The following is a 27,986-nucleotide window of genomic DNA, read 5'->3' as shown; positions in this document are numbered from 1 at the left end:
TCTCACTCAACAAACAAACAAATCAGCAGTTTTTTTTTTATTTTATTGATAAATTATCATTTTTAAAAAGCCAACTTTACCTTCTAGCTCACGCTACATACATACTCACTTACCCAAGTACTGAATTTGAACTATGTACAAAGTATTTCTTAGTATTTTCTGCTTCATCGTCATAATCACATTCAAAACAAGGTTAGGAGTTTGAACTGTGCCCACCGGTCAAGGTCAAGAGATAGGATGCTGAGTTAGCGTATAGCAATGCTAGCTAGACAGAGTTCACTGGAGGTCAAAGAGCAGCGATATAAGCGAAGGGAGGAGGGTTTACATTCTAACTCACAGGCAGAAGGAGCAAAGACAGGAACATCATAGGCTTCAACTACCTCTAAAACTGGAAGAGAAAAAAAGTTGGCATGCAAACGTGAGTCACCATGTTTTGTTTTGTTTTTGTGGATCATTTTGAGAAGGTAACGGTGAAAAGCTTGGGGACAGAGGACCAGGAAGCTTCATAACAACTCAAACCGGTTATTGCTGTAGTGAGTTAAAAGCTGCATGGCACAAAGAAATTATTTAAAAAAAAAAAAAACACAAGCTCCTCTTGATCTGACACTCTTCCTGACTAAACACTTGGAAGCAAAGTTGGCACACATGGGTATTTAAGGATAATTTCTCCTCAAAAATCAACATTTTCAGGAGTTAAAATCATATTAGCAATACTATGTCAGTGTACACAGGCATGAGAAATGGTTACAATGCAGTATGAATATGCAGCTTTCTGAAGCTGGACATTAACTAGCAGCAAAACAACACAATTGCATATAATTGTAGTGCAATGGGAAAACTGTTCTTAGGTTGTTTCAATTTGGTCTGGTCGGTAACGAGAAAAATCAAGTGGGTGCAGTCACGTCATTCAGGCTGCTGAAGGAAAGAAAACTGATAAAAAAAAATCCTAAACCCAGCCAGTCTCTTGCACTATCATTTCTAAAATCAGCATGTGAACCAATTAATTCAGGCATTTATCAAGAAAAATCATTTCAATTTCTTAATTCTGTACTTTGAACGATTTTAGGAGACTTGGACTGGATTTGAGTCTCAGTGGACCGGTACAGGACTGACTGACAGGCAGTAGGTTTGTTCAGTAAGTCAAAAATATTCCAGACACAAACGGAACATGAAGAAAAATCACCAGCATACTCTTTCTCGAACAAACTCCTGTCCATTCACTCTACAGATGTTCCACTTTGCCGAACATGACTGAAATCTGAGCAAGATGAAAAAACTAAAAGTGAAGTTTTGTTCTTCCAGCCGTGCACATGTTCTGATCACTCTAGGCGAAGCTATTCTCTGGGTAGCTCACTTTGATAGCCCCCCAGTAGCAGGCACGTATCAGACAGATGAGGCCAAGCAGATAGGCAAATGCCCAGGACACGTAGGTGGCGTTGTAACGTCTGGCGAAGTCCCGAGTGCCAACCTATAATTACACATAATGGGGGGAGGGAGGAAGAAGACAGCATGGAGGAAATCATAGTTACACCTATAGAAATACAGATCATCGATTTGTATTTAAAAAGATCCCTTATATGCATTTTGTCAGATTAGGCTCCAGTCATAAAAGGCTAGAGATCAGTGGGCGACTGCCTGGCAGCAAGCAGGCGCTAGGGGAAAAGTGTATTCCCTGCACAGAAAACCTCCTTGTGTTTGCTTTGGTCACCAAAGTGACCAAAGCAAACACAAGAGCAGCCGTGGCTGCTCGTAGTTTATCAAGTTATTTGCAAATCCTTGCTAATTGCTTTCTAAGCAAGAGTGAAACTGGGAAACCTGAAAACAGACACAGTTACCCTCACAGTAAAAGCTGCATGTTTTGAAACATGGTGCCTTCTGATAAGGCACAACTTTTACTTTCAAGGGGAATGGTGTCCATTTATGATTTGTACAGCACCTTTGCGAATTTCACTACCACTCAGTAGTTGGTTAGCGACAGATAAGTTGGCGTCTTCCAAACAAACTATAGGAAACTGCTGCAATCTGTTAGCAACCAAAGCAGTGAAAAGGATAGTTTTGGTGCTGCACCTTCTGCAACTAATATCACCCAGCCAAAGACAAAAAACTACTCCAGCCAACCGGGCAATCACTTTTTTTTTGGCCAGCCTGTGAGACCATGCCTCAGCTGAAATGCAAAAGTATAAGCTCATTATATTAAATATGTTTCTGTGAAACACTGAACAAGGCGTGGTTGGAAATGCATTGGATGTTTTGTAGATTTGTCACTTTTATCTTTCTCGTCATCTCTAAAACATATATACAGTTTTCATTTTCTCAGAAAGATCTGGAAATTTCCAGATCTTTACTCCTATTCATAAAGTACAGATAAATACAAATGCTCTACACTGAAGTTTTTCATTGACAACTGGAAGGATTACTGACATTTTCTGCAGATATTTGTGAACCCCACTGGGTGATGCTGCTGAAGACTTGTCCTCTAGCACCTCCACATGGAGGGAGTGAATTGTGGTTTAGAGTTTAAAGTCTCTACTGCTATGTCATGAAATATGATGCAGATCAGATTCTCTTTTTGTGACGTTTTGTTGTTTTACCTTATTTCACTTTAGCTCAGTTACAGTTACATCTTGCTTGTACTGAGCTAACTTGGTGGCTTTTTTCCATTTTCATTGTCAAAAGAGTGACTTACTTACTTGGATAGTATCTGCACAAACTGATCAAAGCGTACTTACTGTTAAACCCACTCCAATGAAAATGCAGATCATTCCTATAGTTATATAAGCACAACAGCGCCTCCTAGGGAGCGCACTGCCGACGGAGGATCTGCAGAGAGAGATTGAGAAAAGAAAGAAATTGGGGAGAAACATTTAGAGGGTTTCCACACTGATACAGACTGAAACATACAAACTACATTTAGATGTTACACTGTCTTATTTATTTTTTTATTTTGTAATCCAGTGGAAGTCCCCACACATTGTCCCAGTGATCTTACTTCACCACGCTCTGATGATAAATCTGTTCGCCAAAAATCTCACTTCCTTTTTTAAGTTACACTTGAAAGCGCTCCAGGACGGTCACATGTCCAGCTCCAAACAACCTCCACTCCATCCAGCCTCTAAACAAACACAGTTCAACTGCCTTGAAGCAGCAGACTGGCATAACTTTACTATAATTTCACTTTCCTTCCCCCACTCAGCTCTCACATGCCTCTCATGTGACAGGACTGAAGCATTCTTCAGGGATCACTGGCATTCAGATGGCTTAGGGGTGCCTGGTCACCTGATTTACTGCCTTCTACTTTTTTTCTACTGCATTCACATCCCCTGTTTCTTTTACTCGCTGTTTATTCAGTGAACTAGAACCATCTCTTCATTTTAGTAATGTAGACAGAAGAGGGAAATTACTACTGTTTTATCTGCTTAAATTAAGAGGACTTCTCTTCGGAAAGGTGTTACTAGAACAGAAGTTTCAGTTCCTCAATGAGAATTAAGGGAAAATATTTAGCTCAGCCTTTATGTCTGTAGTAAAGAAGGAAAGGGGGTTTTAGGATGAGAGAGACGATGATAGGAATTTTTGGAAAAGCTATGAGTGGTAAAAGTATTGCACAGAGATAATAAATGAAGTTCACCGACTTAAAGAAGTACATAGAACAAAGCATTGTACGAGCCAACTACACAGAAAACAAGGATAGAAGTAGTGTCATGTTATAGTTGCTGCTTATCTCACCATCACTGTCTGCATCATCTCATTAGGACAAAAACCTCTCTGAGGTGACCCCTCCTCCTCTCCTCAGCCCTGTGACCCTCATACCACTAACATTACATGTGAGGCCAAACTTTAATACGTGTCACACGTCTAGATTAGCCTTGCTTACCTCCCCTCCTCCTTCCAAGAACTGCAAATCCAGCCCTCTAAACCTTTGCATCTCAGTGAATTTAAACATAAATTCAATAGGTAATGGTAAATGGCCTGTATTTGTATAGCGCTTTACTAATCCCTAAGGACCCCAAAGCGCTTTAAACATCCAGTCATCCACCCATTCACACACAGGTGATGGCAAGCTACATTGTAGCCACAGCCACCCTGGGGCGCACTGACAGAGGCGAGGCTGCCGGACACTGGCGCCACCGGGCCCTCTGACCACCACCAGTAGGCAACGGGTGAAGTGTCTTGCCCAAGGACACAACGACCGAGACTGTCCAAGCCAGGGCTCGAACCGGCAACCTTCCGATTACAAGGCGAACTCCCAACTCTTGAGCCACGATCGCCCCGCACCCTCTTTTTTTCTCCTGGTTTCATAGTTGAGTCATACTAGACCAAAGCTCTACATGGCGAAGTGTTAATGCTTATACAGAAGTGAAATGTCTATGTTTTTTTCCATTCTGCTTTTTCTCATGCGCAGTATGCCTTCATGGTGAATTACTTCTCCAATAAATAAAGATAAATAACTTTAAAGTAAGCTGTGTGGGGATTTTAGTGTAACAACACTGTACAGTGTTTCACACAGCCTCAGCTTCACTCTGCTGACCAAATTTAGATTTTACAAAGCTCAGTGGATATAATGAATCATACCGATTTGCATGTGTTCACTAGTTGGCTCTATAGTGTTGTGGTTTACACATTTGCTTAAGAAGCACAGGATGTCTGGTTCAATGCTGGGACGAGACATGAATGCGTCTGGGGTTGCATCAGGAAGGGCATCCTGCAATTTAAAGTTATTTTCTATAATCTCCTGTTTGGGGCAGCTAATTAATGGGTTCTTTTTATCTTTATTTTACAATCAAATGTAACGGTGTAGGCTCCTGAAAGTTGTTACTTTCAGCTTGCACGTTGTTTTCAATGTTTCTGTGTTCATTATGTGGACAAAAGTCTGCCTTTACAAACATTTGTGATAGAATGAGTCGCTCTAAATTCGAAGCGCGGTGCTGTAATAGGATGTCACAGTTGCAACAAGTCAGTTTGTGAAATTTCTTCCTTTCCAGACATTTCACAATTAGCTGTAAGTGATGCTATTGCAGAGTGGAAGTGTTTAAGAGCCACAGGAACTCAGTTACAGAAGGATGTCAACAAACACAACGGGGCACGGTGGGTAAAAGTCACCATTGCTCTGCTGACTCTAACTGCAGAGCTGTAAACCTCCTCTGGCTTTATCATAAGCACTAAAACTGCATCCCAGGAGCTGCATTAGACAATGCAATTGTAATATAATGAAATGCATTTTAACAAAAAGCAGACTGCAGTACTTCTTTCTATGAGACATGAAGTAAAATTAGTGGCTTCCTTTCTGTAACTGCAAAATCATGAAGTTGGAAAAAACAAACCAGACATTTTCATAGTTAACGGGCTAACCTGACAATTTCCCCAGATTAAATTGGAAACTGACATCTGAAAATAAAATGTAGTTAACACTTTTTTTTTACTGTAGTTTTTAAAGCAGAACTGCATTGTGCAGCACACAGCAGAAATGAGGAGAAACACATGGGAAGTTTACTTTCTCAGCAGAAGAGCTCTGAAGCACAGCTGATGTTCACGTACAGCATGAATGAGTTCATTCAATTTAATTTTATTTGTATGGCACCAAATGCCAACAACAGTTGCGATAATAGAAAGAAAACCACAACAAACTATCAAACTTTGGGTTTATCAAACACAAGATTTAGAACTGTTACCGATGCCAGCTGTGAAGACACTGGTACAGCTGTATATTTGAAGGAAAGTGAACTTAATGTTTTTTCCTTCCTGAATTTTACTTTTATTTTATATGCTTGTTTGTTTGGGGTTTTTTTTAGCTTTTTTGTTTAAATTTTTTTTTTTTTACTCCCGTCTAACCAGGATGCCTCCTGGGTGCCTCCAAGGTGAGGTGTTCCAGGTATATCCCATCAGGATCAGCCCAGTACATGCTGGTGAGATGTATGGGAATGTCTTGGTGTTCCTCCCCACCCCGCAACAAAGACTAATTCAATCATTCATTATGAAGATAAATATACACATGTGAAAGAGTCTGGAGATGCCGTGGTATCTGTCATGTGTGCTCAGCGTGAATCTGCTCTCCTCTGTGAAGAAAACGGGGCTCCAGTGGTGAACCTGTTAGTTCTGGTGTTTTCTGGAGAGGTCCTGTCAAGCTGCACAGTGCTGGGCTGTGAGCACAGATCTCATTAAAGATTAAAAATTGCATTTTGGCAAATGCCACTGTTCTTTTGCTCTCTGCATGAACAGCCTACTCCAAAGTTCAGCTTTATGCTACTAAACCATGCAGAAACCAGAGAACTCCCATTCATCAAAACTTGCTTTGTGCCTACTGATTCAGAATATAAACATGCAGATATCCACTTAAAGCGACTGTGTGAAGGGGAACTCTGTGTGAAAGTTTGATGGACTCACATTTTTTTGCAGTGGGGACACTTGGCTAGCGTGTTAAATCGAAGCTCCATCCACTGTGAGGGAATAAAAAGAAATCAGCATTTTCATTTTAAGGCACAAAGAAAACGTATACACGCACGGAGACACACACGCATGCACAGGCTCACAGAAATGAAATGAAACACTACAATCTTACTCTTTTTAGAAACAACAAATCAGCAAAAGGCTTACTGGAAATGATCTGAAACAGTTTTAATGAACCGTCTAAATCTATCCTGCACTCTTGCTAAGTTAGCACACAGAGTCATAATTCGTTAGTTGATATTTCATCTAGTGTTAAATCACTCCAAATCATATTAATTCAAGGGTCACAGTGAAGTTAAACATGTGACAACATCTGGCTTCAGGTTAGAAATAAAAATAAATTAAATACCTAAAGGTAAGCAAGCGGCAATAAAAAAGAAACAATTTAGCGCAGACTTCTAGAGCCTAATGCATTAAAAAAAAATTATACATTTTATTTTTTTAATTGATCAAAGCTCTGCTCAAAGCCAGATGTTCACAAAGTCAGAGTAAATAAGGCCACAAATTGAGCTGGAGCGGGTTAGGCTGTTGTTAATAAGTCCACCAGTAAGACCAGCTTTCTCAACCTGTTGTTGTGCTGGTGGAGAGCCATCACTGGGGAGACCAGACATAGGCTGTGATGTCCTGGCGTCCTCACTGCCCTGCAGATGCCGCAAGCAGCAATGTGCAGATGTTAAGATGGCTCAGGTTGTGTACATAACCTTGCTTATGTAAAATAATAAATGCATGTGTGACATGTTACACTCAACCCAAACATGTCAAATGCACCGATAGTAACATCAACAAAGAGTGGCAGGAAGCCATTTTTATCCGAGATTAGAAAACTCTGCAAAAAGCAGGTTGAGAGCACGTTAGAGAGGGAAACTTGTGTGGAAAGGTGCGGCCATGCTCAGTCAAGAGGTACTCGGGATGTTTGATGAGACAGGCAAGGAAAGAAAACATGCAGAAAATGCATGCCAGCCACGCGCAGGTGTCTAATTCTGTGCTTTTAATGAATAGCTGACCCCACATAAAGTACAACTAGCTAGCAGACAATCCTTCAGCAATTTATCTATTTACTGCAGTAGTTTTCTGTAAACATGAACATATGGCGAGGCTCTCAAAATTACGTATATATGCACGTACCAACAACAGCACAGCAATGAGATTCTGCATTAACAAGCCTGTGCCTGACTGAGGATGGCTGTATTTGCAGGTTTACATACTAGGAAGGTGTTGCCACAGTGGCCACAGACCACTCTCATTCCCTCGGGTTGGATGGGCAGCGCTGGCTGGGCGGGTTGCTCCTCGGGGATCACCATCACTGGGCTCAGGTTGATAATGCGTCTGCTGTCGGAGGAACCAAGAAGACATTTATGATTAATAATAACTGATATAGATAAAAATAAAACTCCAACTGGTTCATGTAATCAGCGAGTCTTGTTTACATACTAAGGTTAATTATGGAGTTCCACAGAGTTTCATGCTGGGATCAATTCTTTTTACATTATACAGTGGGGCAAAAAAGTATTTAGTCAGCCACCGATTGTGCAAGTTCCCCCACCTAAAATGATGACAGAGGTCAGTAATTTGCACCAGAGGTACACTTCAACTGTGAGAGACAGAATGTGAAAAAAAAAAAAAAATCCATGAATCCACATGGTAGGATTTGTAAAGAATTTATTCGTAAATCAGGGTGGAAAATAAGTATTTGGTCAATAACAAAAATACAACTCAATACTTTGTAACATAACCTTTGTTGGCAATAACAGAGGTCAAACGTTTACTATAGGTCTTTACCAGGTTTGCACACACAGTAGCTGGTATTTTGGCCCATTCCTCCATGCAGATCTTCTCGAGAGCAGTGATGTTTTGGGGCTGTCGCCGAGCAACACGGACTTTCAACTCCCGCCACAGATTTTCTATGGGGTTGAGGTCTGGAGACTGGCTAGGCCACTCCAGGACTTTCAAATGCTTCTTACGGAGCCACTCCTTTGTTGCCCGGGCGGTGTGTTTTGGATCATTGTCATGTTGGAAGACCCAGCCTCGTTTCATACTTGTTTGAGGTGACCAAATACTTATTTTCCACCCTGATTTACGAATAAATTCTTTACAAATCCTACCATGTGGATTCATGGATTTTTTTTTCACATTCTGTCTCTCACAGTTGGAGTGTACCTCTGGTGCAAATTACTGACCTCTGTCATCATTTTAAGTGGGGGAACTTGCACAATCGGTGGCTGACTAAATACTTTTTTGCCCCACTGTACGTCCTTCCCTTGGACACTGTCATTCGAAAGCACAGCATATATTTTCAGTGCTTAGCAGATGATATGCAGCTTTATCCATGTATGAAGCTAGAAGACACACACCAACTAATTAAACTGCAGGAATTTCTTAAAGGCATAAAGATGTTTTAATGTAATGTTCTAATGGTTTTTTTAAAGAGATATTTCACCTCTCATCCGAAAAGCTTCTTACATCTTCAAGAAACTTAGAGAAGTCCACACGCTTTTCTTTCCAAGCTCCTTGGTCTTTACCTTACCTTGAGCGACTGTTTGACTTGTTACAGAGCCAACATGTTACCACAGCCCCAGATTCAGTTTTGAAGCACTGTGTGGCTTTATTGCATCAGTGGGGTAAAACTGTCTGAATGTTTCTTCTTGTTCCGTACCAGTTTGGTCGAGGACATCCTATCCTTCTGGATGTGTCTTTACAGATGAGCAGGCAGTTGCAGGGACACCGCACATACTTCTTCCCTGTAGGGGGATTCTTAATGGGCTAAAGGAAACATAAAAAAACTATGAGTTAAAACTGCTATGCTTAGAAAAGTTTTGGTTTCAGTAGTAAAGTACAACTCCTTTAAGCAAGTTTCTTCTGATTGGCTGCACCTGTTGAGCACATTTGCATGGAGCTACAAAGCTGTGACCACATTAGGGTTATTGGGCCCACTGACACCACTATGATCTGAAAGTTGAGAGTATAAAAAATGTTTTTAAATGATGAATTCATTTATTAAGGGAAAAGTTATCAAAACCTACCTGGCTCTAAGTGACAAAGTAACTGTCCCATAAACCTGTTAACTGGTTGTGCCACCCTTGGCAGCAAGAACTGCATTCAAGTGTCTGTGATAACAATGAGTCTTTCCCACTGCTGTGGAGGAATTTCGTCCCAATCTTCTTTGCAGATTTTTTTATCTTTGCCACAGAGTTTTTGAGCATGAGCTCTCTCATCGATGCCATTTTTGTCCAGTATCTTTCTTATTGTCGAATCATGAACTATGACCTTAGCTGAGGCAAGTGAGGCCTGCAGCTCTTTAATGTTGTTCTGGGTTCTTCTAAGACCTCATGAATGAGTCGTCCGTGGGCTCTTGGACAAATTTTGGTAGGCCGGCGACTCCATTTGTGGATAATGGCTCTCACTGTAATTCACTAGAGTCCCAAAGCCTTACAAATGGCTTTATAACCATTTCCAGACTGACAGATGTCAATGATTTTATTTCTTTTTTGTTTTTTGAGATCTTTTAGCCTCACTTTGTCAGACAGGTTCTGTTTAAGTTATGTCTCGATTCAACAGTTCAGCCAGTAATCAGGCCTGAGTGTGACCAGTGAAATGAAACTCAACTTTCCAAAACATGTTGTTAATCACAGTTAAAACATGGTTTAATAAGAGGAACAAGTACTTTTTCACACAGGGTCGAGTGGGTCTGGATAGCTTTTTTTCCCTTAATAAATGAAATCATAATCATGACTTCAAAATCGCATTTTGTATTTACTCGGGTTATCTTTGAACAAATTTTAATATTAGACAATGATCTCAAATATTTCAGTGTGACAAACATGTGAAAACAAAAGGAACTCAGGAAAGGGGTAAATACTTAATCGAAGAATTGTAAATATAAAAAAAATAAAGTCACAGCATTGTAGGTGCACTTTAAATCCAGGGCTCTCACAGTAGCAGCACCACAAGCACAACCAGTAAAGAATGCACTGCTTTAAATTTAGCTCATCCACAGTTCACGTTATACTTCAACACAGAATGAGCAGAATTAGTTCGGGGAAGAATTTATCTTCTATTTCAGATTTTCTGTATCCAGCCATCATAGCAGACTAAACCCTCTTAAAAACGACATTGCAGCTGGTGTCAACAACTGTAACAGTCAATTACCAACATAAACCACCATCCTCTGAATGAAACCATTACAAACACACTTAAAAACAAATATTTCAAGTGTACTTTTTTGCGCTGCCTGTGTAAATCAAACAAAACTTGGAGAAACTCCTGGTTAAAATCAAGTTCTGGTCATGTGACTCTCTAACTTTATATTTACAGTAAGATACAACAGCTCGAGGCCAGATGCTAAACCGTGCATCGTTTTGGTGCAGAGTAGCATAATATAAGATGTCCGTGTGGATGCATAACGACCAAAAATATCAGCTGTGCTAATGGCATTTCCCACCCGAGCGCTGGTGATGACAGTCATTCATTCTCCCTGCACTCCTTGTCACACTGGCAGCCTTAGGCCCTGATTAATTTGGTCGAATGTCAACATCAGTTTAAGCGATAAAGGCAGGCAAGGAAGCAAAGGTGGGGAAAAAGCAGTCCAAATGTGAGCACTGAAAGTCAATCAAACATTCTTTCATGCAAAAATGTGCCTGACAATAAAATTCAACAGGGAATTTAGGCTGTAACAGATACAGAGGAAAGTCAAATGTTGAACTGTTACAGTTTTAGTTTGTCGACACCTGTGATGATGTAGCCTCCACTTACTGTAGCTTCATTGCAGACAGTGCACTTGACCACGTGCTGATGCAGCTTTCCGTCCAGGTTGATGAGCGACTGGCAAACACGGCAGTTGATGACAGGCACACCGCCGGCATCGGGGCTGGCGATGGCTGTGTAAGGAGGAGGTAGTTCGGCTTTGAGAAGAGGAAGGCAAAGCACACAACACACAGCCAGCTGTTAATGGCATGCATCTGGAGAGAAGCAGCTTCATGAACAAAAATTTGGCTTTGTGTGTCCAGTTTGTACTTTGGAAACAGACAATAATTTATAATACCTGAATAATTCCACCTAAACTTGAAGGTTTTTGTTAAAGATTATTTTCCACTGTTGAATTAGTTGAATAAGTCGCCAAATTAAACTGGCTGCCATTTACAGACAAGATTTTCTCTTTATGTCTGCAAGGCCTACTGTGAACTGACTACAGTGGCCACCATAATGACCTCTGTACTGTTTAATCCCACATTAACCTCGTGTATTTAGTCTGTATTTCAGAGTTTTAACATTTAATCTACAGGCTTGCACCAGCCACTGCCTTTACTACAATGGCTTTGTGGCATATTTAAAATTCTGCTTGTCTGTAACGTAGCTAAAGCCAATAAAATCTGTAGTTACACAATTAACCATAATACCTCTATCAGTTTAATTTTAATTAACAGGAGCAGAGGTTTAAATAACATGTGAGCATACAGTAATTACGCCATCTATATTCTTAAGCTCTGGCAAGCTGAAATCATATTAATATCGATCAACATTTAAATACTCATTCAGATGTCAGTCTCACATTTTTTTAAACTAAAATGCCAAAATACATTTCCTAAATCCAGATGTGGTATGTAGAGCTGCTGCTCTTCCCCCTCCATGACAGGAAGCTAAATATGTTTAGGCACCGGAGAAAAAGTGAGGACGCAAACACGCTTTCTGGATTCATGACAAGCTTCTTTCCAAAAAATATTAACCAGCTATATCAGAATATACAGTCTCTTTGTTTGTCTTCATTTACCCGACTGACGACTCAGTGACACAAAGAAGCCATCCAATCTAACAATCGGCTAATTATTAGAATCTTATCTCGCCCTGAATGAGATAATGGCATGGGTCGGTGGGTAAACGTGTTTGGCTCCGACATTTAGAGACTCTGAACCAGTTGACACCACAGGGACAGATGGGACACCCGTCTACATTTGGGCGAACCTGGCTACGACTACGACGCGAGCATGCCAAGACTGGACACTCCCACTGAGTTTCAGGCAGCAGAGTGGCTCTTATTACACAACAAAGCTAAATGAATCCTCCTCTACTACGCTTTGTTAGTCTAAAATGTAACACAGTGCGACCAGATGGAGAATATTTTTTATTATTCCACAACACTTTAGGATTAAATCTAAATTTCTGCCGTGTTAGTATCCACCCCTACTTAGTCTCAGGGCTGTTTCTCCTCCTCTTGCTGCTTTGTGTGTCTTAATGCACGTCTGACACTGAAGACAGCAGCTATAGGTTTTCACGAGGAGCCAGAGGAAAGACGAGAAGACTCTGCTGCAACCACCACCAACACCACAACATACAATCCTGCTTTAAGGGTATCGACTCGATGACTTCACTTGTGGTTTGTGGGATAGAATGCCAAGCTGAACATCTGGTATTCAGACACCAGCAGCTCTGGAGACCTTTCTGTGTAGCAAGAAAAAATAATCTCTTTAATCTTAAAATAATACTACAGTTTTCCTTTTACCGGCACAACAATGCGTCTGCCCATCCCTCACTACAGCCAACATTTTAGATTTAATCTGAAGTCTTTAAGATCTAGCCACAAATTTGAGAGTTAATTTGAAAGAAAATCTAGTTATCTCCTAAAGCAGCTAAGTTAGTAGACATTTAGTGCATGTGTGTAAGACACAGTATAAAAATTGCAAACAATGTGCCTTAATTACATCTATGTTTTACACTATTACAATAAATTATTAATCTAAACATCTTGGTTACGTTGTGTATAAGCACACTGGTTTGGGTTTTCTTCTAATAAAGTGCTGCTCTGATTCAGATGATAAGTCAGCTTTTATCATGTTAAGATCAATGTTATTGTACCGTGTCTCGTTCTGTTCATTTACTAAAGGACAGCATGTCTCGACAGCTGATCTCTTTATTCATGGAGGAGTCTTTCCAGGCTGGGCAGTTCTTTGCCTCAGTCATCTTGGCGAATTATAACTTGGGCGGCTTCCACCTATGAACAGTTCAGCCAGATATCAATAAAGCTCCTCCACTCGTCTGATTAGTGTTGATCAGTCAGACAGGACATTGGGTTCGGTCGGCTCTGTTTGCAAATCCGTGACTGATAACTGATGACTGCAAATATCATTTCTGTTTATTTTAACTAGACTGAATTACTTTTTCTCTTCCACTGACCTGTGATAAAGACTCGTCATTGGTCACATTAAGTCACATGTTCTTGTAACCCACCCACTTCCACACGGTAGCTGCTCTCTCTTTGGAGGCAGCTCTTTAATGGTGGAGTCAGCAAGTTAATATTTTTAACTTTGTGTTTTCATGATAAATAAAACACTGAGAGTTTCTACTACTACCAAAACAAAACAAGATAACAGTGTTTTTTTTAATGAGAAAGTAAATTAACTGATTTTTCATACTAATGTAACTGAATTTATATACACTTGCCAGACACTTTATTAGGTACACCTTTCCAGGATTTTATGGGACCCCCTTTTTTTATTGCCTTCAGAGCTTCCTTAACTCTTCATGGCTTCAACAAGGTGCTTTCTCCATGGTGTAATGCCCATATTGACATGATGGCATCACACAGTTGCTGCAAATCTGTCGCCTGCACAGTGAACTCACTGTCATGTTCAAAAAAACCTGTTTATGGCTGCTGGAAGCAACAATCTGGGGCTGGGTACACTGAGGTCATAAAGCGATGGATGTGGTCAGTAACCTTACCATCTAACATCAAGTCTCATCACACAAGTCTTCCAGTCTTCTATTGTCCAGGTTTGGTGAGCTTGTGTGAACTGTAGTCTCAGTTTCCTCTTAATAGCTGACAGGAGTCTCACCTGGGGTGATCTTCTGCTGCTGTAGCTCATCTGCTTCAAGGTTCAAAATGTTCTGCACTCAGAGATCCTCTTCTCCATATCTTGGTCGTTTGCTTTTTTCAGTTGCTATTGACGTTTTATCAGATCACGATTTGTTCTCACTTTCTGACAAATCTCTGTAAACTGTATAGACGATTGTGTGGGGAAAATCTCAGTAGATGAGCAGTTTCTGAAATACTCAAACCAGCTCGTCTGACTCCAACAACAACGCCACATTCAAAGTCACTTAAACCACCTTTCTTCTCCAGTTTGATTCTCAGTTAGTCGTCTTCATGCATCAATGCACCGAGTTAGTGCCATGCAACTGGCTGATTAGATATTTGCAATAATGAACGGTTGAACAGGTGTACCTGTTAAAGTGACCATGAGTTGCTAACAAGAAGAATCAGACCTTTCTATTTCGGTATTGTAATAGCAGGGTAACTGGATCTCTTCATATAAAGAAACCCGTGAAAATATTGACGTTTCATGACTTCACCTTAGACTAATTAGTCCTGATAATGTGAAGCTGGTAAAGCTCAATTTTAAACGAGGCAGACTCGCTTGTTTTTCTTTGATTATTTTAGGGCAAAATAAAAAAAAAAACAAGCAGGAACCACTGAATTTCTACCTGCTACTACAGAATAATTTCAGTGAACACAACAAGTATTACATGGATATCCTAAAATTTAAATTCAAGCCACAGCTCACTTTAGTGCCTTAATGCAGCTGCTCATTAGTCAAAGCAGCGTCACAGTCATTGTGTTTCTGGGAAATGTCACAGTTTTGGCATCTTAGGATCAAATTAATTCATTTTACAAACCCAAACTGGAATTAGCCAATAATCCAGTCTGTAGAGAGGGAGGGGGGAGAAACTGTGTCACTGTGTTAGCATCCAGTCAGGCTCTCGCTTCTTAGATTATTACAGTCCAGCATTAAGAGTTTAATCCCATGGTGAAATATGAATTCTGTGGGATTAGACTTCTCGAGAACAACAAGCACTTCTCTCTCTCTCTCTCTCTCCTCTGTTTGTTTGATATTGGCCTAAAATGCTCCTTAAACTGATTTACACGGTCAATGAGTCCATTCATTTGCTGCCGACCATCCCGAGCTGCTGCAAAGCAAAGAAACGTTGTTTCTGTCAGGCTGCTGACAAAAACGTAGAAGCAGGAACAGGAAAAAAAGTCAAATACTACTGAAAGTAGCACTCAAAATCTAATCCTCAGACAAGAGAATGTGAACTGAAGTCAAAGTACAGCCTGAATCAATATTTAATGCCAGCAAAACACAAGGAGGGCTCTATGTGAGATCATGCATTTCTGCAGCTCCCACAGGCACTTTGCTTCGTCTTTCTTCTTGTGGAAAAGAATAAATTGAGAATTTGAGGAGATTATATTCAGAGCAAAGGTCAGTGTAGACAGCTGCTGCCAGTCCTGAGAACAAGCACTGTGGGCTGTAACCTACATGTTTATGTTTTCTGCTGTATGAAAGCTGCAAATCATGCAAGAAAGCTCAAGCTCGTCGCTTACAGTGCATTCACCATGCAAACGAGCAAAACTCACCATCATTAAAAACAGGAGAACACGACATTTAACTCGTGCTGCATTATTTCTCCCATAAAGGGCACACCTGTGGGTGCTTTTGTTGATCTGCAGCTGGACAAAAGGATGCTTCGCCTGCCTCCATCTGCAATGCCTCAGTGCTCCCACGTCAACATTCAACCCAAACTCTATTGAGGCTTTGCAGAGCTTCAGCTCATACCTTTTTTTTTTTTTTTTGCTGGCTAAAATCACGGCAGGCCCCAGTGAATCGTGATGTAGAAATCTCTGCACTGAAAACACTGTTTGATGGTACTGCTGGTATTATCGCAGGCCCCTCTCCTCTATAACCCACTGCTCCAGTTCTCACAGTGCAAGCTCCACCTTTCAGTCAGCTGCCGACTGATTTCCCAGCGATGCCCTTGCCTCGCCTTGCTGCAGCTTTATTTACGCACTCACACAAACTCGATACGCCCTGAAAATGATTCAGCATGCAGGCGGCGGGGTGCTGCGTGTGGCGTGTTTACCTCGGGGACTTGAATCCTGCAGGTACGGGGGAGCTGTTGGGGTCACATTCTCGGAGTTGGGGCCCGACAGCAGCGGAGATCGCTCGTCCATGCCGTCGGAGGCCATGTCGTTGACCGTGAGAAATGACGGGGTGGCTCCTGGCTGCACCGAGTTTTCCCTCAGCACGGAGGAGCAGCCAGCGGCTGGTTGTTGGTGCCGACTCGCTCCGGTCCAGCAGCAGCAGCAGCCCCGCTGACGGAAGCCTGGAGGGGGGAGGAGCTCCGCGGTGGTCCCCGCCCTTCTCAGATATGGCCCCGGGCATGGGCAGAGTTCATGCTGGTGCACACTGAAGGAATTTTTTTATTTTTTCCTGATAAACTGCATTGATTTAAAAATTTAATACCCCAAATACATATTAATTCATATTTGAGCCTAAGAATAATAACGACATGACTGAAATCCAAACGTGACGATAAAGTTTGAGAGTTTAAATGGTGGGATACGAAAAAGCAGCAACTCACGGCTGTTGCCACTAGATGTCACTGTGGGATTACTGAGGTCCGGGGCAGTGCAGACAGAGCATGCTCGCCCCATATTTTACTATTTATACACGGCTGTGGTGTCAGGTTCACTCAGCAAAGTCCCGCTGTGTTGTGTTTTTTATGTAGACCAGGGGTGGCAAACTCATTTTACAATATGGAGGACCACGAGTACCAAAACTAAGTAACTGTTAAGCATACCTCCCGTTTTCTCCCTGTGTAAATATGGTTAACTGCACTTTTAATCCCGTTTAATATAAGAATAAGAAGTGCAGTTATAATGGTAAGTCTTAGTACAGGATTGTACATGATAAAGGAATGCTGCTGTAGTCAATGAAAGAAATCATTACAGAAAACTACAAAACTGCAGGAAAAGGTTCTGATAGCTCACTGTTCAGACTGTCCTGCAATTGCAACTACAGGAGAGTATGTCATAACTAATAAATCATAATTAATTAATTGGGTTTTTTTTTTTAGAAATCTCTGTATTTTTGTGCATCTATTACTTTAGTGTAGTATGAATGACAAAAGAAAAAACTCTGGGAATGTAATAGCCTCAGATATAACAAAACCCCCCAAAATAAATCCATAAACATACAAGTGATCAGGGCTTTTGACAGGATTTTCAAAGTATTGTGAGTCAGATTTCTCTTTATTTCAGAGTCAGTTTTGGACTTTGCTTTTCACTGTATTTACAACATTTGGACACAATTATACAAACCTGTGAACCACACAGATGGCCTTCATAGAGCCGATTGTTCATACTTTAAACAGCACTCCTTTTTCAGTTTGACTGAAAAAGATACACTTTCTCATTTTAAACATCTGACGACATGTTTTCCAGCATCCCAATTGTTTTCAGAGAATCTCTCCCACTAAAAAGATAAATTAAAAGTAAATCACAATATTTTCCAGCACACATGCTCATAAAGTGAAATCTTTCCACACCCGTGTGTTTTGCTGCATCAAGAGAATATTAGTGTTGTTTTTTAAAATAAGGTCAAAGTCACATTAGGTCACTTTCTGGTGACAACAACAGTATAAAGATACAAAATTACTATAAAAGTAGTCAAACAGATTAAAATAAATGAAGTGTTACTGAACCATGTAAATAAACTGGAATTCATATTTTAACTTTATTTGACTTCTTATTATTGTCATGTTATTTTCACATTTTACTAAAATACCCAGTGAATACCTTTAAAACTTTACTTTGCGAGGCAGCAGGCAAACTTAAGCCAAACCAGTGATTTATTGCATAAACAAGATCTCATGGTGGTGTAATGTTTTTAAGTCCCACCCTTTTTATGTTTTACAATTCATCCTTAAATTTAGTGTTTGTTTTCAGAAAACTGCTCGTCATTCCCCTTAAATTGCAAAACCCTGGCTTGTTTGTGCCAAAATGTGTCCCATTCCTTGCAGCTTATGTCAGGGTGAAAGCCTCAGGCTGTGTGGATCCACTCTCTGGTCATTCAAAAAACTCGCTAAATAACTACAGATGCTCTGCATGAGTTTTGAGCTCATGGACAGTCTGGGTACTTTTTGAAACTCTTTTCTCTCCAGTAACTGCAGGACACCATCGTGTTCAAATGTAACTCAGGGATGGTTTCAGACCAGCAAGTTTAAGAAGCAGATTTGGTGTTTTAATTCGAGCGTTTTGCTGTAGCTGTTTTGGATGTTGTAAATGGCTCATAAATACCCAGAGCATCGCACCTCCTTCTCCCCCTGCCACTCAAATTAAAAAGTCTTCACTTCTAAAAACCAAAAAAAAAGCACAAATGAGCATAGAAAATGAAGCTCACAAAGAAATAAATACACTTCAAATCAGGGATACGATGCAGATAATGGCGCTCTCTCCCTCCAGCAGGGAGCTTTTACTGTAACCCACACCTCACATGCATTTTACAATCTCCCATCCCATCCCCTTCCACTGAGAGAAAATCCAAGCTCCTGATTCTGCTGTTACCGGGCCAGTAAAAGTGATTCAGATTGCATGTAACAGTCTGCAGTGAACGACTCATTTTTTCCGACGGCTGCAGGCACCAGAGGAGCGCCACTACGCACAAACAGAGACTGCTCTGTACTCTCTCTGTAAGGTAAGACCGCTGAACAAAAGTCATCTTAGAATGAAAATTCGCATCACATCCGTAAAACAAAACAAAAAAAAAACATCGCGGTGATCTGGAGTTCAGGATTTCCTTCAGTGATGCGTTTGCAGTTTTGATTTGTTGCCAACTATGACGCTACCAAACTGAGGCAAATTTCCGGTTAAACTGCAGGAGAAAAAACACAAATGTATGTTCTCTGGTTTTGTATTGGATTTATTTTTTTGTGTAATTTATTAAGAAATTTATTTAAGCTTATTTGCTATTGAACTTAACATAATAAACTTCATGCTTTTATTTTGAATGTTATGTCATTGAATGCATGCAATCAAGAGGTCTCAGTGTTATTTTGCATGTTTCTATTGATCAGTAGAAATTTCTTGCCCTTCACACAGTAGTTTTCTCTTGTACAGGAAGCTTAAGTATGAGAATACTTGATAATAATCATACTGAATGGTGATTCCTCCGTGTCTAAGTCTTTTTCTTTTTGATGCAGCCAGTTTGGAGATGCTCCAGGGGACAGTTAGCAGGGCTTGGCTCTTCCTGTCCTTCTGTCTCCTGTTGGGGATCTGTTCTCCAGCAGAGGATGGAGGACCAGCAAGTCCTCCTCCTAGTTTCCCCCCTGAGCAAGGGTCAGGGGAGTCGGATTTCGAGGACTGGGAGTGGGGCTCTGGATCGTCTCTTCTGCACCTGCTCCACAGCTTCCCTGCTGACAGCCCCTTCACAACAGAGTCCTCAGAAAAGCCAGTCAACTGCACGCAGCGCTTCTGGCTCCCTCCATCATCTCCAATCTGCTGGGAAAACATAGCAGGACCCAAAGAGTTTGCCAGGTCTCGTCTGCTTGTTTTGCAGAACAGGGCCGCCCTGCAGGCGGTGTCCACCTCCAGCGGGGTGGAGGAGGAAGGGCTGTCCTATGACCACCAAGCTAGAGAGGAGGTCCAGGGGATCCGATCAGACCACCAGAAAGTGACCGAAACTATACAAAGCGTGGAGACCGTGTTTGTCTCTCTGGCAGAGAAGAGGAAAGAGGGCAAGGAGCGGGGTGTCTTTACAAGGTAAGAAACAATAACAGTGGAGAATTCAGGAGGAATAACCCGAGATCCGCGGGTGGGTGGAGAGGTGAATACTATAAAATAGGCTATATATTATTATATGTTATTAAAGTTTTAAATGAATACTCTGTAGGTTTAGAGTGGGGTCATGTCACACCCCATGAATTAAAATTTACATCTACTGAGGTCTTCAATGTCAATTTAATGATTTATTGGCCAAAAACCGACAAAAAGCCTTAAAACTTAGAAGCTATGATTCTAAGCGGGCAGTGTGTTGTCAATATATAGAAAGTACTGTATAATGATTTAAAACATGTCATAGTTGGCCTCCGACCTTGCCCTCAAGGTCTATGGATTGATCTGAAAGTCAAAGTGATATTAATGCTACATAGAGATAATATAAGCAGTGGCAGTAAGAAACAGTTTTAACCCCTTTTTCTTGCTCTTGTGAAACCACGCCATGATGTCTTCCATTGCTCATTTTAAAATGCAGTGCAGTACTTGGTTTCATGCAGAGAAAATTAATGCTTATCCCCTGATTTCTTCTTTAATGATGCAAAATCTGGTGCTTTAATCAGGGTTTTGGCATATTTATAGACAGACTTCATCTACTGTACTTAGTACAGAGTAGATGCAACTTTGAGCCACATATTAAAGAAGTAAAGCAGCTACATTTCCAGCTGGGCTTGGATCCAAAAAGTGATCCAAGGCCAGTTGTTGGGGGTTTGTCCTAAATTATTATTAGTGAGGTTCTGGGGAACTCTGGACCAGTGTTTAACTGCTTAACATGCTGAGTGAAAACAGCTTACAGCCAATCTGAGTCATTTCCAGTATTTCCCTGCACACATCTGTCTGGACATCTGGTTGAGACGAGGCTCTGGCACAAATATAAATTGAAAGTTTGGACATTCGGCTCTATTAGATGTGAGCATTTGAGGGAATTGTTCAAACTTGACTTCTTGTCGTGTTTGCTTGTGATTTTTCATCCCATGCAGCATGAAGGAGCATCTCGCAAATACGAGGGATGCTCTCGAAGGCAGAGACCGCATGGCTAACCACCTGGAAGAGAGGTTTTCCACTTTGGAGGCGACGCTTCTCAATGTACAGCTTCGGCTTAGAAAACTCATCCATCACTGACGATGCTGGAAACCCCTTTTTGAATTGTATTTATATGATATGAATGTCTCATAACGATGTAGCCCATGCATGCATGCTCAGGATGAGTGTGGTTTGTAATGAGAACAAAACACACTTGATTTGCACCTTATTATGTCACCAGCTCACCTGCCAAAATAAAACGTGTAACCAAGAATCAGCAGAAATGAATAAATGTCACATTTTCTTGGAGTTCTGATGAACACAGAGTTGTAAAGTCTAGTTTTACAGTCAACGTTTGACATAACAGAACAAAATGAACATTGTAGCATTTCTTAAAATAAACACATTACTGTTTATTTAATAGAAATTAACCTATACTGCAAAAACATTGCATAAAAATAACTAAGCACACTCTTATTGCTTCCATAGGAATTAATAGGAATAGTAACAGCACGTGTGAGAACCTCTATAAAAGAAGACGTTTATGGTGGTCTGAAGTGTTCAAGTGCGTGTTTACACAATGCCAAGGAGGTAATACATCAGCAACAGAAGTGACTGCTGCTGCCAATTATTCTGGGAAGGGTTATGAGGTCATTTTCAAAAAATCTGAATACCATCACTCTTCAGTAAGAAAGATTATTCACAAATGGAAAACGTTCAAGACAGTTGCCAGTCGTTCCAGGCGTGGACGTCCCAGTGAATTCACTCCAAAGTCAGTTCTCAGAGAAACTGCAAAAAACCCAAGAGCTTCATCTCACACTCTACAGGCCTCACTCAGCATGTTAAATGTTTAAGTTCACGACAGTACAATTAGACAAAGCCTGAACATGTGTGGTGTTTATTGGAAGGTTTGCCAGGAAAAAACCCTTTCTCTCTAAAAAGAAAATGGCAGCATGCCTTAGGTTTGCATAACGTCTGAAAGGATATCTTTGGACAGACAAGACCAAAGTGGAGCTATTTGGGAATTTGGACTCTGGAACACTTTGGGGGTTGAGCAGAATCAAGAATCAAGGTGCTGCAGAGGCACAAAGTTTGGACCTCAACATGAGTGAAATGCTGTGAGAGCTGTGCATAAATGAGTCTTTGCAAACTTCAATGAACCAACGCAATGTTATAAAGAAGAGTGGGTCAAAATTCCTCCATACCGATATGAGAGATTGACAGTCATACAGAAAACGATTAATTCCTGCTAAAGGTGGTTCTACAAGCTGCTAAATCATGGGGTGCACTTTAGTTTTATGGACTTCTTTTTCTTTAAAACATGCTGCTTATGTATTCTGGTTTAGTTTTTGTTAAAGAAATGATGACACAGTACAATAGGTCAAATAAAAATCGTAAATCTTACCATGGCTCTATATTACCTGTTTGCAAAGGTATGAAGATTTCATGGTCACATTAAACCTCTAAACTGCAGGAAACACGAGGAGCTCAGAGGAGAGTACGCGAGTGGTTTAACACACCAAATTCATAAACTGTGGTATTTTTAAAAAAAAATAAAAACGTTCAGTGCAAAACAAAACAGCATGAATTTTTATTTTAATATCAAATCTAAACCACACATTTGTAAATACACAGAGGGCGATATGCCGACTAAGCTGAAACACTTTAAATATTTACATCTGTTAGAGTCTGAGATTTTATTTTGAACTTCAGAGCATGTTCAGTTGTTTTGTAGTTTTTCACTTCTGGTAAATTTCAAGTTCTTGACAGTCAAATCAAAACACGAATATATGGTTAACAGTAGCAACAGCACATCTGAGTTTGAGATCAATGTTTCACAGCACCTTTAAAATAATGTTTTCACCCACTTATTTTTTTTTAAGCCAACAGTAACACAGGAGCTAAGACGTCTGCGCTCCAGCTGCGTGGGCTGGATTCCCATGTCTTGGCTCACGTGGAACAAGTCCGTACTGGCCAGTTATGCAGAAACATTTCCGATAACGGTGCACGCAAATCAAGCAGCCCAATTAAGTCAGTGCTACCCGGGAACCTCCATAAACAGTCTAAGTACACAAGCTTATATGCAAACTTGTTCTGAACTCCTGTTTGCATCGTATATTAGTAATGACAGTACTTTGGCTCACACAAAATATATCTGTCAGTTTGCAGAAAAGGGTCGCTGAACTTCATTTACTGTTGGGGGAAGTTTGAAATTTGAGTCTTCACTTGATTTCACATTGATCCCGTGTGAGTTTGCGTTTAGTTCCACGTCCTCTAACTTTTTACAAAAGCCCTGAAGATGAACTCGAGAGTTCGAGTGTCTTTTACTGACGGTCACTTTGCTTTCGGCGACAGGCTGGAAGAGTAGATGCGATAACATCTGTCCAGATGGGAAATGTGGACCATCCTCCTGTTTCAGTAATCAGCTCCTTCTTCTTCTTGCATTTGCTCCAAAGAGTTGAGGTAATCTTGAGCCAGGATCTTCTTAGGCAGAATATCTGTCCAGGAAAACAAAGCAAAAAAATTGTAAAAATGCATAGTTGAAGGAAAAGATCTCATTTTTTGTTGCTGGTCAGTGAGTGATATTAACTCAAGAGTATTAGGAAGACTCAAATGGTTTTAAACTTGGCTGTCAAAAAGTTGACACACTGCACAGCTGCACTAAAATCTACTTTCACATTAACGTTTAAGCTTCTGTATATTTAAAATTCATCTGATATTTCACTTTATATAGATTATAACAAACTGTTTACAAAATGTTTTTACAGAAAAGCCATTTTTAAAACCTTGACATAATCATATGTCCAGAAGACGCATGCTGAGCACAAGTGGCTCCACGATGTAGTGGTTAACATGTTCGCCTTACAAAGCCTCGACAGAATGGGACACAGAATGTGTACACCTAGTCTCTGCCCCCAGCCTGGATAAATGGCTAGAAGGAAACCATCAAGAAGGGCAGCCAGTGTAATTCTGTGCCAAACCAAACATGCACGCTCTGGTGACCTCTCCCAAAACAATCGAGCAGCCAGAAGTACCGCAGATATCACAGGCAAAACGAGCAGCAACACGCCCGAGCATTTCCACCTTAAACCCCCTGAATCGCTGGATTCAGACAGCCCGACGTTCAAAAGTAACAAAGGAGTGAGTGTGAGCTGTTTGGATACAGACCCAAAAACACCACAGGAGATAAAATGAAGTTATGAGAGAGATAAAAGTCTTATTGATGGTGTTTAAGGGTTAAAGCAGTGCCTGAGAGACTTAAAAACAGTGCTACTTCAAATAATCCTTAAAGTAAAGCTGGCTAAACTAACTCATCCTTTCATGAAGGTTACAACTTTAGATTTTTGTTAAAACTGTTAAAATTAATTTTTGTTTTATGGAGATTTTAGAGCCTTTTTGTTTATACTACATTATACCAAGCAGTGTTTCTAATACTTATTCTTTTCTTAATCAGTTAATTTAATTATTTTTTTTAATTCATTGATTAATCTGGTCTTCTTGTGTTCAGCTGGTGGATGTACTGTGAGCTGCTCCCTTATTTCCTAAGGGATAACCATAGCGGATTGATCTGCGTGTTTGATTTGGCACAAATGTTTTATCAGATGCCGTTCCTGATGGACTCCTCCTGCTTGTGCTTAATTTATGGAATTGTGTCCGTTTGTTGTGGTATTTGACCATAGAGATCCTACAGACAAGGGCTGTCAACCAATGCTCGCTTTGCAAGGGTCACATGCTAACAGGCCGGCCAGGAGCGGGAGAAGCATGAGGGGGGAAAAAACATCAAGACAATGTCTGAAATTGACACTTTTGATTGCTTTTAACACCCAGTTTCTCTTTGGGTTTTTGTATGTTATAACTTCGCTCTTTTCCACAGCCAGGTGACGGACCATCAGCAGCACAAGAAAGACCCACAGAACAGTTACATGACATGTTTTTGATGCATCTGTCAGCAGATGCTCTCTGCAGGTAGACAGGTAGTTTGAAGCTGCCAGTGGACTGCAAATATACTACCTCAGCTCAACCACAGTTTGCCCTTTAGACTTCTGTGATGAATTTTTGTAGAGCCTACAGGGTAATGTACTTAAGTGGCTGACGCTGTTACCAGTCTTGATGCTTTTGTGGTGTTTTATGTGTTTATTACTTGAGGGTGATGTCCCAGTGTTTTATATGCAGTACCATCTATGACAGAAATATTTTTTTTTCCTTTTTGTTGCGGTCAGTTATTTTCTGTTTTTGTTTTTCTGTTTGGAGACATACATATTTGTTAGGGGTGGGTTTTTATAATCGATTTATTGATTAAAATCGATTCTGGCTTGGATAACGTGAAATCGATTCATTAAAATCCTGAATCGATTTTTTAATATAAATTTGTTTTGCCCGAAATGCCAGAATCTCAGGTGAAACCTCACAAAATTTCAACAACCACCAAACAGCTAAAACAGTAAATGAGAGCAGGAACACGGATTCTGCACAAAGACGTAAACACACAGCGCGGACCCGCCGACGGATCAGAATCAGTGAGATGTCGCCTTTCTCACCTGACGGCACGGACACGGTCGGGGCTGAAAGCTGACAGCTCACTGATTCTGATCTGTCGGCGGGTCCGCGCTGTGTGTTTACGCCCTTTTTGCGCTGATTCTAAAGCTGTTAGTTTTATCTCTCTCCAAACAATATTGACCGAACCAGCAGCAAAAGAAGATCCAAACTAAGCTTCACATAAACATCATCATGAATTCCCTCTGACTTTTGCTGTTTTGCTTCCACCACAATAAAATCACACTTCATGCACAGCTCTCTCTCTCTCTCTGTATACTTCAAGATCAGTTTCCGGTCTAAAAATCTGTTTTCTGCATTATTCGCTTGCTTGTTACGCACAAGTCTACCGTTGTTTACAGCGCTGTCGGCAGAAACCTAATTTCTGCCGTTCAATACTGAACAAATTTAAACTTTCTAAAATTATGCAAAATGCTTAGCCGTGTCTCTAATAAAACCGCTGTAACTTCAGAGGTAATGTTTATATGTTGATTAATGGTTTTCTTTCGTTTTTGATGTACTGCAGAATATTTTTATAAAATCCCAGGCCAGCAAAACCACCTTCATGTTTTTCTGTGTTTTGTCTTCAGCTACTTTGACACAAAGGCATCTGCTGTGATGCTCACACCTTTGACAAAGTCTTGCGTGTGTCAGCTTCCTTTATATAGATACAAAAATATGTAAATGTATTGATCTGAATTATAATATTTCTGACTGTCAAAATTTCCCAGATTCAAATCAAATTGAATCAAATCGAATCGATTCGATCCACGATTCGATTTGATTCAACCTTGTGAATCGGAATTGAATCGATTCTAGAAATCAGTGACGATACCCAGCCCTAATATTTGCCCCTTACAATGGCCCTGAGAGGTGCACAAAATACAACAGAAGCTATTTAGGGGAGACAATAACGTGATGGAACAGCTGTTACATGTTCAGGGTGGCGTTTCTATGGTGTAGATTTGAAACAGAAGCATAAATCCCGTGAAACTGGAAACACACAACCACAACGGAACAACAGTTTCCCATTTATCTACACTTGCTGATGCTGGGTTATGTAACTACCTTAAACACTTTAATAATCCAAAGTCTGATCAATTATCATTAAAGTAGTTCTTAGACTGTGGGTGAGGCCACTGCAGGTAGGTTCAGACATCGTGTGAAACAGGAAATTAATCGATTCAGACATTGTGCTGACTTTTATTCGGGCGTTGTGTGAGTCAGTGCGTGGAGCAACGGGGGAGGTATTAATTCACTGTTTCTAACAATCTGGACTCTGTGCAGTCTTTGGTATAATCTGTAACCAGCTGGTGCATCATAGGACCGCCGAGGTGCCTGCAGGTGCTTCTCACCTGTGAGAAAGTGGAAAGTCTCCGTCTCCTGAGCGGTGTTGGCCAGGTCGCTGTACGACAGGGTGTTTGTTTCCTTCCCTGAGCCGTTGTTAAAGGAGGATAGAGCCAGGTGTTGTACAAACAGCTCCTAAAACAATAACAACAGAAGACACACACAAACGCGCTGCTTCAGCTCACATGCCCTAGACAAGCTAACGGTGCTAAAAGTGTTAGCAAATGAATGAGCTGCGGATGATGTTTAGCTTACTGTAGCTTTGGTGGTGAGGAAAAGAGCGTCCTGGTTGATGCTGGAGACATCAGGGGAGCTCTTCATGATCAGCCTCACCCTGGATATCGGTAGAGAGATCGGCTTTTTGCTGCCCGACGCGTGGTCGTCTTTTCCTGAGCTGTTATGAGACATCTTCATAAGGACAGGGCGCGAGACAAGCGGAACTTCCAAGTATTGTTTTGAACTGTGACGCGGTTTGTTTCTTCTTCGTCTGACCAGATTAAAACCGTCTGGCGGACTCGACGCTGTAACATCGCCCCCTGCTGAAGAGGAGGCACTTTGGTTAAAAATGGTTTAGATAGATAGATAGATAGATAGATAGATAGATAGATAGATAGATAGATAGATAGATAGATAGATAGATAGATAGATAGATAGATAGATAGATAGATAGATAGATAGATAGATAGATAGATAGATAGATAGATAGATCATTTATCTTGAATCTTTGTACACGGATGGATGGATAGATGGATGGAAATTACTTTGTTACAGCAGAATAATGAATAAAAATAGTACAACTTACAATAAATAAACAGCAGTGCCACAGGTGCATAGTGAGGGCATTATACATCAAAATTTACCTATACAACAATGATTTCAAAAAAGCGGAAAAAGTAAAAGAAAAATTAAGTTAGTAAAAAGTGGAAAGGTAAGACTCATTTTGTGCAAGCGGGCAAATTAATAAATAATTTATACATTATACATCTAAGAAAAACAGCTAAACATATTACCTACTCATTGTGTTGTTTTAACCAATCGTGATTTA

At 40.6% G+C, this 27,986-nt stretch overlaps 3 protein-coding genes across 6 annotated transcripts; 1 reads left to right on the top strand and 2 right to left on the bottom strand.

Annotated features, from left to right (window-relative positions):
* Positions 1-26: 26 nt before the first annotated feature.
* On the bottom strand, positions 27-16,587 carry pip4p2 (phosphatidylinositol-4,5-bisphosphate 4-phosphatase 2). 3 transcript variants are annotated; one of them, XM_084919059.1, is made up of 8 exons: positions 16,348-16,587; positions 11,191-11,315; positions 9,095-9,201; positions 7,647-7,770; positions 7,008-7,082; positions 6,379-6,431; positions 2,730-2,820; positions 27-1,468 (listed from the first exon to the last, which is right to left on the bottom strand). In XM_084919059.1, exons 1-8 carry the CDS (start codon positions 16,451-16,453, stop codon positions 1,325-1,327), a joined length of 825 nt encoding a protein of 274 aa, XP_084775185.1. In that variant the 5' UTR covers positions 16,454-16,587; the 3' UTR covers positions 27-1,324. The 3 variants fall into 3 exon arrangements, with proteins under 3 accessions (XP_084775185.1, XP_084775184.1, XP_084775186.1); XM_084919058.1 differs by having other exon boundaries at positions 11,191-11,339; positions 16,348-16,583; XM_084919060.1 differs by lacking the exon at positions 7,008-7,082 and having other exon boundaries at positions 11,191-11,339; positions 16,348-16,579.
* Positions 16,588-16,657: 70 nt separating this feature from the next.
* LOC146362887 (uncharacterized) lies at positions 16,658-21,843 on the top strand. Of its 2 annotated transcripts, none has more exons than XM_084919063.1 (3): positions 16,658-18,962; positions 19,472-20,026; positions 21,019-21,843. In XM_084919063.1, the coding sequence occupies exons 2-3, from the start codon at positions 19,479-19,481 to the stop codon at positions 21,158-21,160; spliced, it is 690 nt and encodes a 229-aa protein (XP_084775189.1). In that variant the 5' UTR covers positions 16,658-18,962; positions 19,472-19,478; the 3' UTR covers positions 21,161-21,843. The 2 variants fall into 2 exon arrangements, with proteins under 2 accessions (XP_084775189.1, XP_084775188.1); XM_084919062.1 differs by having other exon boundaries at positions 19,468-20,026.
* A 785-nt stretch (positions 21,844-22,628) lies between these two features.
* On the bottom strand, positions 22,629-27,465 carry chrac1 (chromatin accessibility complex subunit 1). Its single transcript, XM_084919064.1, has 3 exons — positions 27,197-27,465; positions 26,950-27,076; positions 22,629-23,559 (listed from the first exon to the last, which is right to left on the bottom strand). Exons 1-3 carry the CDS (start codon positions 27,353-27,355, stop codon positions 23,477-23,479), a joined length of 369 nt encoding a protein of 122 aa, XP_084775190.1. The 5' UTR covers positions 27,356-27,465; the 3' UTR covers positions 22,629-23,476.
* Positions 27,466-27,986: the final 521 nt, after the last annotated feature.

This window comes from Perissodus microlepis, chromosome 22, assembly GCF_051167445.1.
Source record: "Perissodus microlepis isolate ML-2025 ecotype Zambia chromosome 22, ASM5116744v1, whole genome shotgun sequence".
Taxonomy (NCBI): domain Eukaryota; kingdom Metazoa; phylum Chordata; class Actinopteri; order Cichliformes; family Cichlidae; genus Perissodus; species Perissodus microlepis.
The sequence above is the reverse complement of the archived record's forward strand: the minus strand, read 5'-3'. Positions and strand labels throughout refer to the sequence as shown.

Coding starts and splice junctions, on each gene's coding strand:
- chrac1 (XM_084919064.1), bottom strand. CDS start 27,355: ATGAAGATGTCTCATAACAGCTCAGGAAAAGACGACCACGCGTCGGGC. Junction 27,077..27,196: donor TCCTCACCACCAAAGCTACA/GTAAGCTAAACA, acceptor TTATTGTTTTAG/GAGCTGTTTGTACAACACCT. Junction 23,560..26,949: donor GACTTTCCACTTTCTCACAG/GTGAGAAGCACC, acceptor TTTCCTGGACAG/ATATTCTGCCTAAGAAGATC.
- LOC146362887 (XM_084919063.1), top strand. CDS start 19,479: ATGCTCCAGGGGACAGTTAGCAGGGCTTGGCTCTTCCTGTCCTTCTGT. Junction 20,027..21,018: donor GAGCGGGGTGTCTTTACAAG/GTAAGAAACAAT, acceptor CATCCCATGCAG/CATGAAGGAGCATCTCGCAA.
- pip4p2 (XM_084919058.1), bottom strand. CDS start 16,453: ATGGCCTCCGACGGCATGGACGAGCGATCTCCGCTGCTGTCGGGCCCC. Junction 7,771..9,094: donor GGATGTCCTCGACCAAACTG/GTACGGAACAAG, acceptor TTCCTCCGACAG/CAGACGCATTATCAACCTGA. Junction 6,432..7,007: donor CTCCACCAGCACAACAACAG/GTTGAGAAAGCT, acceptor ATTCCCTCACAG/TGGATGGAGCTTCGATTTAA.